At 39.9% G+C, this 12,500-nt stretch overlaps 1 protein-coding gene across 1 annotated transcript in view; it reads left to right on the top strand.

Annotated features, from left to right (window-relative positions):
• The window catches only part of LOC122262782 (uncharacterized), a 30,349-nt gene that overhangs the window by 13,047 nt on the left and 4,802 nt on the right, over positions 1-12,500 (top strand). Inside the window, exons 2-3 of the mRNA XM_043030924.2 lie at positions 2,019-2,144; positions 11,306-11,418. Of these exons, the coding sequence (XP_042886858.2) occupies positions 2,019-2,144; positions 11,306-11,418 (239 nt within the window). The remainder of the gene's footprint in view (positions 1-2,018; positions 2,145-11,305; positions 11,419-12,500) is intronic.

The raw sequence follows: 12,500 nt of genomic DNA, 5'->3' as shown, positions 1-12,500 counted from the left end.
AATAATAACAATGCTAGTAATAAAGGAAATGATAATAAAGCTAATATTGATAATGATAATCCTAATGGTAATAATAAGAATTATAATAAAGATGACAATTATAGTAATGATGATAACAATGATAACAATGATAACAATGACAATAATAATAATGATAATGAAACAAATACTATTACTAACAATAACAATGATACCAATTAAGAAGAAAAAAAAAACACACCATTACAAACCGTTTCAAATGACTCAATAGATTGCACTATCGATTGCAAATAAAAGGCGTATCTATTAGTACAAAGGAGAGAGTACCAAGGCGCTAGATTCTCACACCGATACAAAGGGAGCATTGAGCCAGGAATTGGAATCTGGAATCTGGAATCTGGAATCTGGAATCTGGAATCTGGGAGAAGAAAGGACGAGGAAGGAGTGGAGAGGAGAGAATTGGGAATTAGGAATATTAGTCTTTTTTGTCGTTGTTTTTGTTGCTGTTTATGTTGTTGTTCTTTGTCTTTGTTGGTAGTGGTATTGATATTGTTATTATTATCATCATTACTATTATTGTTATTATTATTATTATCATTATTATTATTATTATTATTATTATTATCATTATTATCATAATCATTACTATTATTATTATCATTATTATTAATATCTTTACTGTTATTGTTATTATTATTATTATTATTATTATTATTATCATTACTACTATCATTATTATCATCATTATTATTATTATTATTATTATTATTATTATCATTATCATCATCAATACTATTACATTCTTTATCATTATAATTCTTTTTTATAATCATCATTATCATATACAGTATCAATTTTTGTTGCTATCATTATCATTACCATTATTATCATTATTATATCATTATGATTGTTGTTATTAATCATTAGTGTTGCTATCAGCATTATTACTTGTTATGTCATTGTTATCCTTATCATTGATGTAATAACTGTTATCGCCATGGTTGTTATCGTCACTATCATCATCTTTTCATTATTATGAAAAACAAAATCTCTAATTTTTAATCATATATATATATTTTTTTTCTGATAACAGTGTTCCTGTTATATCTATCTAGATAACTATCATCGTTATTATTGTTTTATTCTTATTATGAGGAGTATATGACAAATACATACAATAACCATAATTTACACTGAATTGTTACATATCCGTATCTTTTCTAAGCAAAGCATCAGCGAGTAAAAATGCTGTATTGCAGTGTTATTCACGTTCCTTTTAAATAATTTTATGAAAAAGTGTGAAAAAGAAATAAAAAGATTGTTTAATTTTGTTTTTCTCTTATCATTGTTGTTATCAATGTTATTATCACTAGCATTAACATCTTCATTATTGTTATTATTAGCATCATCTTCCAACTATGATCATCATTATCACCCTTTTAATTACCATAGCTGTTATCATTATCATTATCATTATCATACCAATTGTCATTATCATCACAACCAAAATTATCATCTATCACATCAGTAGCAATATTACAACCACCATAACCACCATCACTCCTATACATACCACCATCATCCTCACCACCGATATAACAACCATCACCATCACCCACCATCACCATAACCATCACCATCACCCACCATCACCATAACCATCACCATCATCCTCACCACCGATATAACAACCATCACCATCACCCACCATCACCATAACCATCACCCACCATCACCCACCATCACCTACTATCACCACAACCATCACCCACCATCATCCACCATCACCATAACCATCACCATAACCATCACCCACCATCACCATAACCATCACCATAACCACACCAACCAACCAACCACAACCACCATAACCATCACCATAACCACACCAACCAACCAACCACAACCACCATCACCATCACCACACCAACCAACCAACCACAACCACCATCACCATCACCATCACCCACCATCACCATTACCATAACCATAACCACAACCACAATGCAATGCAATAACCCTCACCTTACTCATTGCAGGAAAGCCGTTTAGCAGACATGAGCAGGACGCCCTCGAACCTACCACGTGATTGTTCAGACGTGCATTGGTACAATCACGGTGCCCCCAGCGGAGTGTACGAAATATACCCGACGCTGGACTTCAAGGTATGAGGGTACCAGCTGTTCCCAGATGGTGGGTCTAATGGACACAGATGGTTGATGGGGATAAATGTAGCGTTGCGTTGCATTGTGGGTGGGTTTATGAGTGTTTTATGAGTGTGGTGGGATTGATGTGTGTGTTTGTGTGTGTTTGTGTGTGTGTTCACGTGTGTGTGGGTGTGTGTTTGTGTGTGTGTTCAACGTAGTTTGCTGTACAGTGTGTGTGATGGGTGTCGGAGGTGGGTGTTCTATTTTTAGTGAGTCTCTGTGTGTCAGCCCTGTCGCTGTGTGTTATGTAAGGTACGTCTGTGTGTCTTCATTTGTTTACACACCAGCATTCTCTCGTGGTGTGTGTGTGTGTTTGGGGATGGTGGGAGGTAGAGCTGAGGTTACATCGGGCGGTCAGAGCTAGTCTAGGGGGCAGTGGTGTGTAAGAAAATCAACAGGTGGGGCAGGGAGTCAGTGTATATTGAACGTAGAGTTAGAAGTATGTAGGCGAAAACTGACACTGAGAGAAGCAGTCGTAAACACGTTGACAAGAGACGGTGCGAGAGAGGGGACAGGAAGTTACAAAAGACAAGACAGGGCGAGAGAGAAGAGACACGCGACGAGACAGACATAGAGAGAGAGAGAGAGAGAGCAGAGAAGACAAGGAGACAGCACAGAGAGATCAGACAGAGAGCGAAGAGATCGAGAGAGAGTAGATCACGAGTAGAGAAGGATGGAGTAAGAAGCAGAGACTATCAAGATATGGTAGATATATGAAAAAGAAAACAAAATGAGACAACAATGAGGAGAAGAAGAGACGCGAGAGAGTCAACAGAGTACAAGACAGAACATAGACAAGACCAGAATACGAGGAGATAAAGGATAAAATTCAAAACAGGCCAATTCAAACACGCTTAAATCTGCGAGTGCATCAAGTAGTTTGCAGGAGCATAGAGCGTCAATATAAGGTAGAGAGATACAGTCATATTAACGCTGCGCTAATTGAGACAAAACGATCTGTTTCCGTAGCTACAACCAGGTCTACTTTGCACTATGTTCTATCTTTATTTACTTTTCAACAAAATCTTCTATAGTCACCTATTCGTCTACTTATCTATCACATATCCTTTAGGGACTAGAGGTATTCAATAGTTTATATGGGAAAGATGTACGCAAGAAAACAATCATCACATAACTATATGGTCAGGCAGAAAAGAAGGAAAAACCCCACACTGTATACCAAAAGTAGATTTTTCTCACGGAGATCAGCAATACTTCGTTATCATTTCGTTGTGCTAAAAGATCTACGTTCTGTCTGGGTGGTTTTTTATATTGACTTTGTTCTGGCATCAACAATTACATCATCCCGAGTGTAAGGGAGTGTGGTGAGAGTCCTGTGTTTTTTAGTTCTCTTCATTATGCAATGTCAGTGCTGACAGTTCTATTATGAGTATGTCTGATTTTCTGCGTCTTATTCCTACATTATGGTTTAGTGTAATCTCATACTGTACTATTTCTGGTATGTGTTCTTCTTCAGGTCGATCTTCGTGTTCGAGAATCTCTCTGTGACTTCTTGTGCAGAATTGTTCTTGGTATCCTGTTGGAGGTGGTTTAGGGTGTGAATGCTGTTATCGGAGTGACAGATTTTGTTTAGAGAAGGTATACATATAACAGTTTCTAGTTTTTATTGGAGTCGTGATTCTGAAATGAGTGTTTGATTCGTGCTGATTATATTTTTTTTTTTTTTTTCTATGTGTTCTTAATTTATTTCTTTTTTTAGTTTTTTTATTTTTTTTTATGTTTTTTTTTATTTCGTTTTTTTTTTTTTTTTTTTTTTTCTTTTTGTTAGTATTTTTATTCTATTTTTTGTGTTTATCTTTTATGTGTTGTTCTTTATTATTTTTTTTTTTTTTTTTATTGATTTATGTAGGTGATTGTGATGTCGTTTGGTATTTTTGATTTTTCTTGTTTTTTTTGTGTTCTTGTTTTTTTTTATTTGTTTTTTTTTTTCTTTTTTATTTTTTTGTTTTTTTTTTTTATTCTATTTTTGCTTTGGTTATTTCTTTTTCATTTTCTCTTTTCGTTTAGGTTTTTGTTTTTTTATTTTTTAGTTTTGTGTTGAGTTTTTATTTGATTTTTTATTTTGTTTATATGTGTTTTTTTTGTTTTTTGTTTTTTTTTTGATTTTATTTTTTTAATTTGTTTTCTTTATTTGATCTTTTTTGTCTCTGTTTTTTTGTTGTTTTGTGTGTGTGTGGATGGTTGTCTGGTTAAAATCGGTGTGTTTTTGTGTCTGCTTGTTGTTTTTTGATTCGTGTGGTCAGTGTTTGTTTTCGGGATGGTATTCGCTTATTTTTTTTTCGATTGTGATCGTTCGTTGTCTGTGTGTGGTTGTTGCTAGTGGAGTCTTCTTGTGAGGTCGTAGTGCTTGCCTGTTCTGTTTGGGTTTGTTACAGGCATTGAAGGTATCAGAGTGTGTTTGTGAGTGTATGTTGGGAGTTATTTTCTTTGTTGTTTTTGTCTGGTGGTCTTGTTCGGTGTATTATTATTAATTAATTTATTAATGTATGGTGTGTGTCAATTGTCTAGTGTTTAAGGTTCTACAGATGTTAGTTTTTATTTCTATTTATTTGTGTCTTGTTGACTGTTGTTTATAGTTAAGTAGTAGATACATTGAGTGATATAATGTAAGTGATGTAAAGCACGCCTGAAGAACCGCTTTACATACACCCAGGTTGGGGAGGCCTTTGTTTCTTGTAAGTAGTGTGTTGGTCGTGGGACAGTTGTGCCTGTTCTGTCTGCTGTGCATTTGTTGTCCTGGGAGGTGAGTTGCTTTATATTGGTAGTCTGTAGTTGCTGTCGTTTCTGTGTGCATCGTATGTATGTCGTGTCTTCTGGTCTGTTTCGTTGTTTCATTATTTCTCTGTGTTCAGTTGTGCTGTTCTGTATGTTTTTGAAATTTTTGTTGTTGTTCTGTTTGGGGTCTCAGAATTAAATCAACTGTGTTTATATATATTATTTTATATTTCCGCTCCTCGCTTCGATTTTTTGTTTTCCTCTATTATTTTGTGAGTTGGGTGCCTGGATCTCTTATCAGTGTATTGGGCGGTTCTGTTAAATCATTTTTTTTGAGGCGTGGTGGATTTGTCTTTAGGATTATTGTATTCTGGCTTCTTTATTATGTTGCTTTATGTGTTGCCTGGCCTTTGTGTCTTCTTCATTTAGTTTGTTATGTGAATTTATTGGTTCGTCTGTCGTCGTCTAGTCGGATCGTTGTGTTTTTGGTCTTTCAATGGTGGTCTGTCGTCTGGCTAGGTTTGTTGTTTGGATCTAGTTTCTTTATTTCTGGTTTTCTTATATTTCTTTGGTTGTTTGTGTGTTGGGTTAGTCGGCTGTTTTTGTGGTTTTTGTCCGATGTCTTTGTGCCGTACTGTTATAATTATTGAAATGATTGTCTTTGTTCGGTATTTTGTCTTCTTCTCGTGTTTGCTTCTTTTTGTTTTTTTTTTCTCGTGGTTTCTTTGTTGATAGTATGTCTTCGCGTATGATTTTGTGAGTTTAGCTATTAATATATGTCTCCTTTATTCGTTTCTGTCTTTATATATTTATTTTATTCTCTCTTTTTCTTTCTGTCTGTGTCTTGTATTCTTTTATGTTTCTCGAGTGATATTTGGGCGTTGTCTCAGAGAGATCTTTTTGGGTTTTTTTGTTTGTTTTATTTGTTTTCCAGTGCGGTTCTTCCTTTACAATTTTTTAATAGTCTTTGTCTCCCGTTTTTGTTAATTTTTTTGTATCGTTCTCTTCCCTGTTTTCTCTAGCTTCCTTCTGTCATTTTTTTTTTTTTTAGGTGGTTCTGTTCTTTGTCTCAGGTACCCTGGGTTGTCTGTTTATGTATATTGAGATTTTTATATTGTTGACCTGTTTCTTTCTGTCTGCTGGTCACTCTGTTTGTTTCGCGTGTACTACTCTTGTATCTTTATTTATTCTTTCAGTGTTTTGAGCATCTCATTTCCTATCCATAGTAGTGTCCTGTATAGGTTCTCGTTATTCTTGTAATCCTTTATCCTCTTTTTGTCTCACTCTTTTCCTTAGTCGATTATAATATGTCTACTTGTTGTATGGGGGTCTGACTTGGCGGTTGTCACCCCTGTTTTTTGCATATGGTAGTTGTGTGATAGGGTCTTGGACGTTGTTGTTTTTGTTGAGTTCATTGTCGTTCTCTTAGCCTATATGTGATATGTCTATTTTTCCTTTTGTGTTCTGTCTGTACGGTACTGTTCGTATGTCCTGCTATGTCTGGCTTTCGGGTATGTATTCCTGTGCTGTCTGTTAAATATGTCTTCCTTTCTCTCTGTCCGTCCGGTCTCTGTCTGTTCCTCTTGTTGTCCTTCTGTCCTGTTTGTTTATATGTCCTCCTATTCTTTGTCGTGCTCTCGCGTCTCAATGTTCTGTCTCTTATATACCCCTTTTCCTCTCTATCTATCATTATCTCGTTCTATAAGATCTCCATTTGTTCTGTCCTGTCTGCCATTACTAATCTCTCTCATCTCGTCGCTCGTCTAACTGTTCGCTCTGCCTTGTCTCTAATTCTACCCGTCTCCTTTCCACCTCAACTGTTCTTCTGGATCTAATGCACATTGTTGACTATAATGTCTGGCCTGTTCTCTCCTGATCTGTATAGTTAGATGAGGTGTCAAGGACAGATAGATAAAGGAAGCGGAAGGGAAAGAGTGAGGCAGAATAGACTAAAGTAGGAATCCTCTCTTGCAAAGAAAAAAAAACGGGTGCCAATGAAGTGTCAATAAATAATAGTTTCGATTGCTGGGTTTTTTATTTTTTTTTTTTTTTATTTGCAACGCAATAATTAGCAAAAGAGTGTTGTATGAGACAGTGAGAGGGGGGGTGGGGGTGAGAAACGAGAGAGGGCGGGGGGAGAGCAGCCAGAGAAGAGACAGAGATGAGCAGAAGAGAGAGAGAGAGAAGAGAGGAGAGCAAGTAGAGAGAGAGAGAGAAGAGAGAGAGAAGAGAGAGTGAGAGAGAGAGAGAAGAGAGAGAGAGAAGAGCGAAGTGGAAGAGAGAGAGAGGGACAGAGAGGGGGGGGAGAGAAAGAAAAAGAGAGAGAGAGAGAGAGAGAGAAAAAGAGATGAGAGAAAGAGAGAGAGAGAGGAGGTAGAGATGAGGAGTGGAGGGGGAATGAGAGAAGAGACGAGATAGAGCAGACAGATCGAAAAGAGAAAGAGCTAAGGATAGAGAAGACCGAAACTAGAGAAGAGAGAGAGAGAGAAAGGAGAATGAGAGAGAGTGAGAGAAAGAGAGAGAGAGAGAGAGAGAGAGAGAGATAGACAGACAGCGAAAGAGAAAGAGAAGGATAGAGAAACAGAAAATGAGAGAGAGAGAGAGAGAAAGGAGAAGGAGAGAGAGAGAGAAAGGAGAAGGAGAGAGAGAAAGAAAGAAAGAGAGAGAGAGAGAGAGAGAGAGAGAGAGACGGAGAGAGAGAGAGAGAGAGAGAGAGAGAGAGAGAAACAAAGAGAGAAATACTGAAAATGATGAGAGTTAAGGACCAGTTTCAAAATCCATATATCACAAAAGGAATATCATTTTTCTCACAAACCTGTTTCATATTAAAGCTCTCACTTCAATTTCATATCAAAATCTTCTAATGGATCCCGACGCAGACTTTGATCACCACCTTAACACCTCGTTAGAGATGCTTAGACTAAGAATAGTATTACTTTGAAGATGAGTATGAGGCTCAGAGTAAGAATAGTATTACTTTGAAGATGTGTATGAGGCCCAGACTAAGAATAGTGTTACTTTGAAGATGTGTATGATACTTACAGTAAGAACACCCTTGGTTTAAAAACACACATGACGCTTATATACGATACAAGACCATTACTTTGAAAAAAAAAATAGAAATAAAAAAAATAAAAAAATAAGCGATACAAGACCACAACTTTGAAAAAATATATAATACAACACCATTACTTTGAATTCGTGTATGACACTCAGACTAAAAACACCATTACTTTGAATTCATGCATGACACTCAAACTAAAAACACCATTACTTTGAATTCATGCATGACCCTCAAACTAAAAGAACCATTACTTCGAAGACCATCTTAATACCAGTCGAATCAAACATCTTATAAGACGGGATAATCTCTCTTTTTCCGGCCTTGCATCTTCGTGTATCTCCCGCCTCCCACATTAGCAATATTACTCCAATATTACTCCATTATCACTGTTCCGTCGTTGAAATGCAATCTCCGTTATGGCTGCGCTACATCCTGGTCGGAAGAGAAAAGGAATATATTTAGCTGGGTGTCGCCTTCGTGGTCTGTCTTTGCATTGTGTGTGGGAGAGAGAGAGAGGGAGAGAGGGAGGGAGAGTGGGAGGGAGGGAGGGAGAGAGGGAGGGAGGGAGGGGGGAGGAGGGGGGGGGAGGGGGAGGGAGAGAGGGAGGGAGAGAGGGAGGGAGGGAGGCGGAGGGAGAGGAGGGGAGGGGAAAGGGAGAGAGAGAGAGAGGAGGGAGGAGGAGGAGGGAGAGAGAGAGAGAGCGAGAGAGAAAAGATTGCAGAGGGAGCGAGAAAAAGGCTGAGGTAGAAGGTAGAGAAGAGAGCGAAAGAGAGAGAGAGATAGAAAGAGAGAGAGCGAGAGAGTACAGAGGGAGCGAGAAGCTGAGGTAGAGAGAGAGAGAGAGAGAGAAAGAGAGAGAAAAAGAAAGAGAGAGAGCGAGAGAGTACAGAGGGAGCGAGAGAATACAGAGGAAACGAGAAAGAGAAAGAGAGAGAGTGAGAGAGCACAAGGGGAACGAGAAAGAGAGGGAGAGAGTGATGGAGAGAGGGAAGGGGAGACAAAGAGAGACAAAGAGATAGAGACAGAATAAGAGAGACAGAGAAAGAGAAGGAGACCAAAATGAGAAAATGATTCGTAGATTGCAATAACGAAGAGAGAAAACAGAAAGTAGGATAAAATTTGGCAGATGATATCCACAATTCCATTATCGTTATAATAATTTTCATACATCATTCCCTGTATGGTTCTTATTTTCCCCAATATCAGTATTACATTTAATGTTTAGTATTAGCATTATTGCCCTTGTTATAATTGTTGTTATTGTCATTATCATTAGTAATAGTAGTATTATCATTGTTGTTATTTTTATCATTATTGTTATTATTATCATAATTAGTGCTTTTATTTCCATAATTACTCTCGATATTGTGTCGTCATCAAGATCAACAATACGGTTATCTTTATCATCACCATCCTCATCGTCATCATCACCTTCATCACCTTCACTCATAATCCCACCAACACCAAAACTCTTTTAATCATTAATGATATCATCACCATCACCACCATTACTCTCAGCATCACCACCATTCTCCTCACCGCCATCACTATTACCCTTCATGTCTACATCACTTCTGCCATCACTTCTTAACCTCATCACCAATTTTCACATCACTAACACCCTCTCTCTCTCTCTCCCTCTCTCTCTCTCTCTATCTATCTATCTCTTTCCTCTCTCTTTCCTTCTCTCTCTCTCCTACTTTCTCTCTCTCTCTCTCTCTATCTATCTATCTATCTATCTTTCTTTCTTTCTTTCTCTCTTTCTATCTCTCTCTCTCTCTATCTCTCTCCTCTCTTTCCTTCTTTCTCTCTTCTTCTTGGTCTCTCTCCTAATACTTTCTCGCTTCTCACTTTACTATCCTCTCTCTCTGCCCTCATCACTCTCTTCTCTCTCTCTACTCCTCCTCTCTCACTCTCTTCTCTCTCTCTCTCTCTCTCTCTCTCTCTCTCTCTCTCTCTCTCTCTCTCTCTCTCTCTCTCTCTCTCTCTCTCTCTCTCTCTATCTATCTATCTTTCTATCTATCTCTCTCTCTCTCTCTCTATCTATCTATGTATCTATCTCTCTCTCTCTCTTTCTTTCTCTCTCTCTCTCTCTCTTTCGTTCTCTCTCTCTCTATCTCTCACTCTCTCCCTCTTTCTCTCTCTCCCTCTTTTCTGCTCTATTCTTATTTTTACTCATTTTCTCATTTCATTGTATTCTGTCGTCGTATCCAAATTAAAGACAATTCTTCATTTCATAGTTTGACTGCTATTACCTATGCCATAGTCATCGACACAGAGTCAAGCGAAATTAGCCACGCCCCCTACACAACCGCGACCAATCACAGTCACGTTTCTCGCTGGATACAAGATGGGGGATTGAATGTATAGGACTTGATTGGCTGGATGGGGAGAAGTAATGAAGAGGGGGCGTGGCTAATTTCGCTAGAGTTTGTTCCGGTGACTATACTACCAGCACCACCACCATCATCATCCACTCCCCCTCTCCCTCCCCTTCTTCCACCACCACCATCATCATCCACTCCCCCTCCCCACCCCCTCCTCCCCCACCACAACCACCACCACCATCATCATCCACTCCCCCTCTCACTCTCACTCCTCCCCCACCACCACCAGCCTCATCACCCCCTCCCCCTCCACCATCAACACCACCATCCACACCCCCTCTCCCTCCCCTTCTTCCATCACCACCACCACCAGCCTCATCATCCCCTCCCTCTCCCTCCCCCTCCTCCCCCACCACCATCACCACCACCAGCCTCATCACCCCCTCCCCCTCTCCCTCCCCCTCCACAATCATCATCCACTTCCCCTCTCACTCTCCCTCCTCCCCCACCACCACCACCACCACCATCCACACCCCCTCTCCCTCCCCTTCTTCCACCAACACCACCACCATCATCACCCCCTCCCCCTCTCCCTCTTCCCCCTCCACAACCACCACCACCAGCCTCATCATCCCCTCCCTCTCCCTCCCCCTCCTCCCCCACCACCATCACCACCACCAGCCTCATCAACCCCTCCCTCTCCCTCTCCCTCCCCCTCCTCCCCCACCACCTCAACCACCACCACCATCCACTCCCCCTCTCCCTTCCCCTCCCCCTCTCCCCCCACCACCAAACAAAATAACCACATCACATCCATACCCCGCCCCCCCTCCCTTCTTTAACAACACACACAAACACCACCCCAGCCCACAGCTCATCCCACTCCCCCTCCCCCTCCACCATCACCACCACCATCATCCTCCCCCTCTCCCTCCCCCTCTTCCCCCATCACCACCAGCCTCATCACCCCCTCCCCCTCTCCCCCCACCCAGGCCTCTGTCTCCGTGTGGTGTGACATGGGTGATCTGAGTCAAAAGGATTCAGGTGGTTGGACTGTCATCCTCCGAAGACGAAACACCACCTGGGGCTTATTGGACTTCAACAGGTGAGTTAGATGATTTGTTTCTGTTTTTGTTTGTGTGTGTGTGGGTGTTTGTGTTTGTTTTTGTGATTGTCTGTGTTTGTCTTTGTGATTGTCTTTCTGTTTGTGTGTGTGTGTGTTTGTCTGTGTTTGTCTTTGTGGTTGTCTGTGTTTGTCTGTATGATTGTCTGTTTGGTTATCTTTCTGTGTGATTATAGGGTATGTATAATTATGTTTACCTGTTTACCTGTTATTATCTGTCTGTCTGTTTGCCTGTGTGAGAAACTTTCTGTTTGTTAGTAATTTTCTGTCTGTGTCTGCATGTGTGATTATCTGTTTGTCTGCCTGTATCTGTGTGAGTGTCTATCTGTCTGCGTCCGCCTATATTGTTGTATATCTGTCTACGTCAGAATATTTGTCTGTGCAATTATCTCTTTATCTGTGTTTGACTATGTAATCATTTGTCTATCCATGTATATTTGTGTAGCTATCTGCCTATCTATGTCTGTCTATGCTGTTATGTGTATCGCTATCTTTGTCTATATATGTTTATGTCTGTATCTGCCTCTGTGATTTTATTTATGTCTGTGTGATTATGTGTGTCGCTATTTCTGTCTGTATATCTGTTTGTCTGTCTCTCCCTCTCTCGGTCTCTCTCTCTGATTCTTGAATTTTCTCTCTCTTGAATGTTCTCTCTCTCTCTCTCTCTCTCTCTCTCTCTCTCTCTCTCTCTCTCTCTCTCTCTCTCTCTCTCTCTCTCTCTCTCTCTCTCCCTCTCTCTTCTCTCTCCCCCTCTCTCTCTCTCTCTCTCTCCTCTCTTCCCCTCTCTCTCTCTCTCTCTCTCTCTCTCTCTCTCTCTCTCTCTCTCTCTCTCTCTCTCTCTCTCTCTGCCTCTCTCTCTGCCTCTCTCTCTGCCTCTCTCTCTGTCTCTCTCTCACTCTCTCTCACCCTCTCTCTCTCTCCCTCTCTCCCTCCCTCCTTCTCTATCTATCTATCCATCCATTTGTCTGTCTATCTCTCTCCACCTTGATCATTACACCTCTTGTTCCACCAAATCAATATCCAAACTTCACATTTACTTCAGATTGACAAGTCTATCATCAGAT

Source organism: Penaeus japonicus, unplaced genomic scaffold (genome assembly GCF_977035675.1).
Source record: "Penaeus japonicus unplaced genomic scaffold, GWHDUDI00000001_assembly GWHDUDI00000028, whole genome shotgun sequence".
In the NCBI taxonomy this organism is placed as follows: Eukaryota; Metazoa; Arthropoda; class Malacostraca; order Decapoda; family Penaeidae; genus Penaeus; species Penaeus japonicus.
This window is presented reverse-complemented; position numbering and strand designations above follow the sequence as displayed.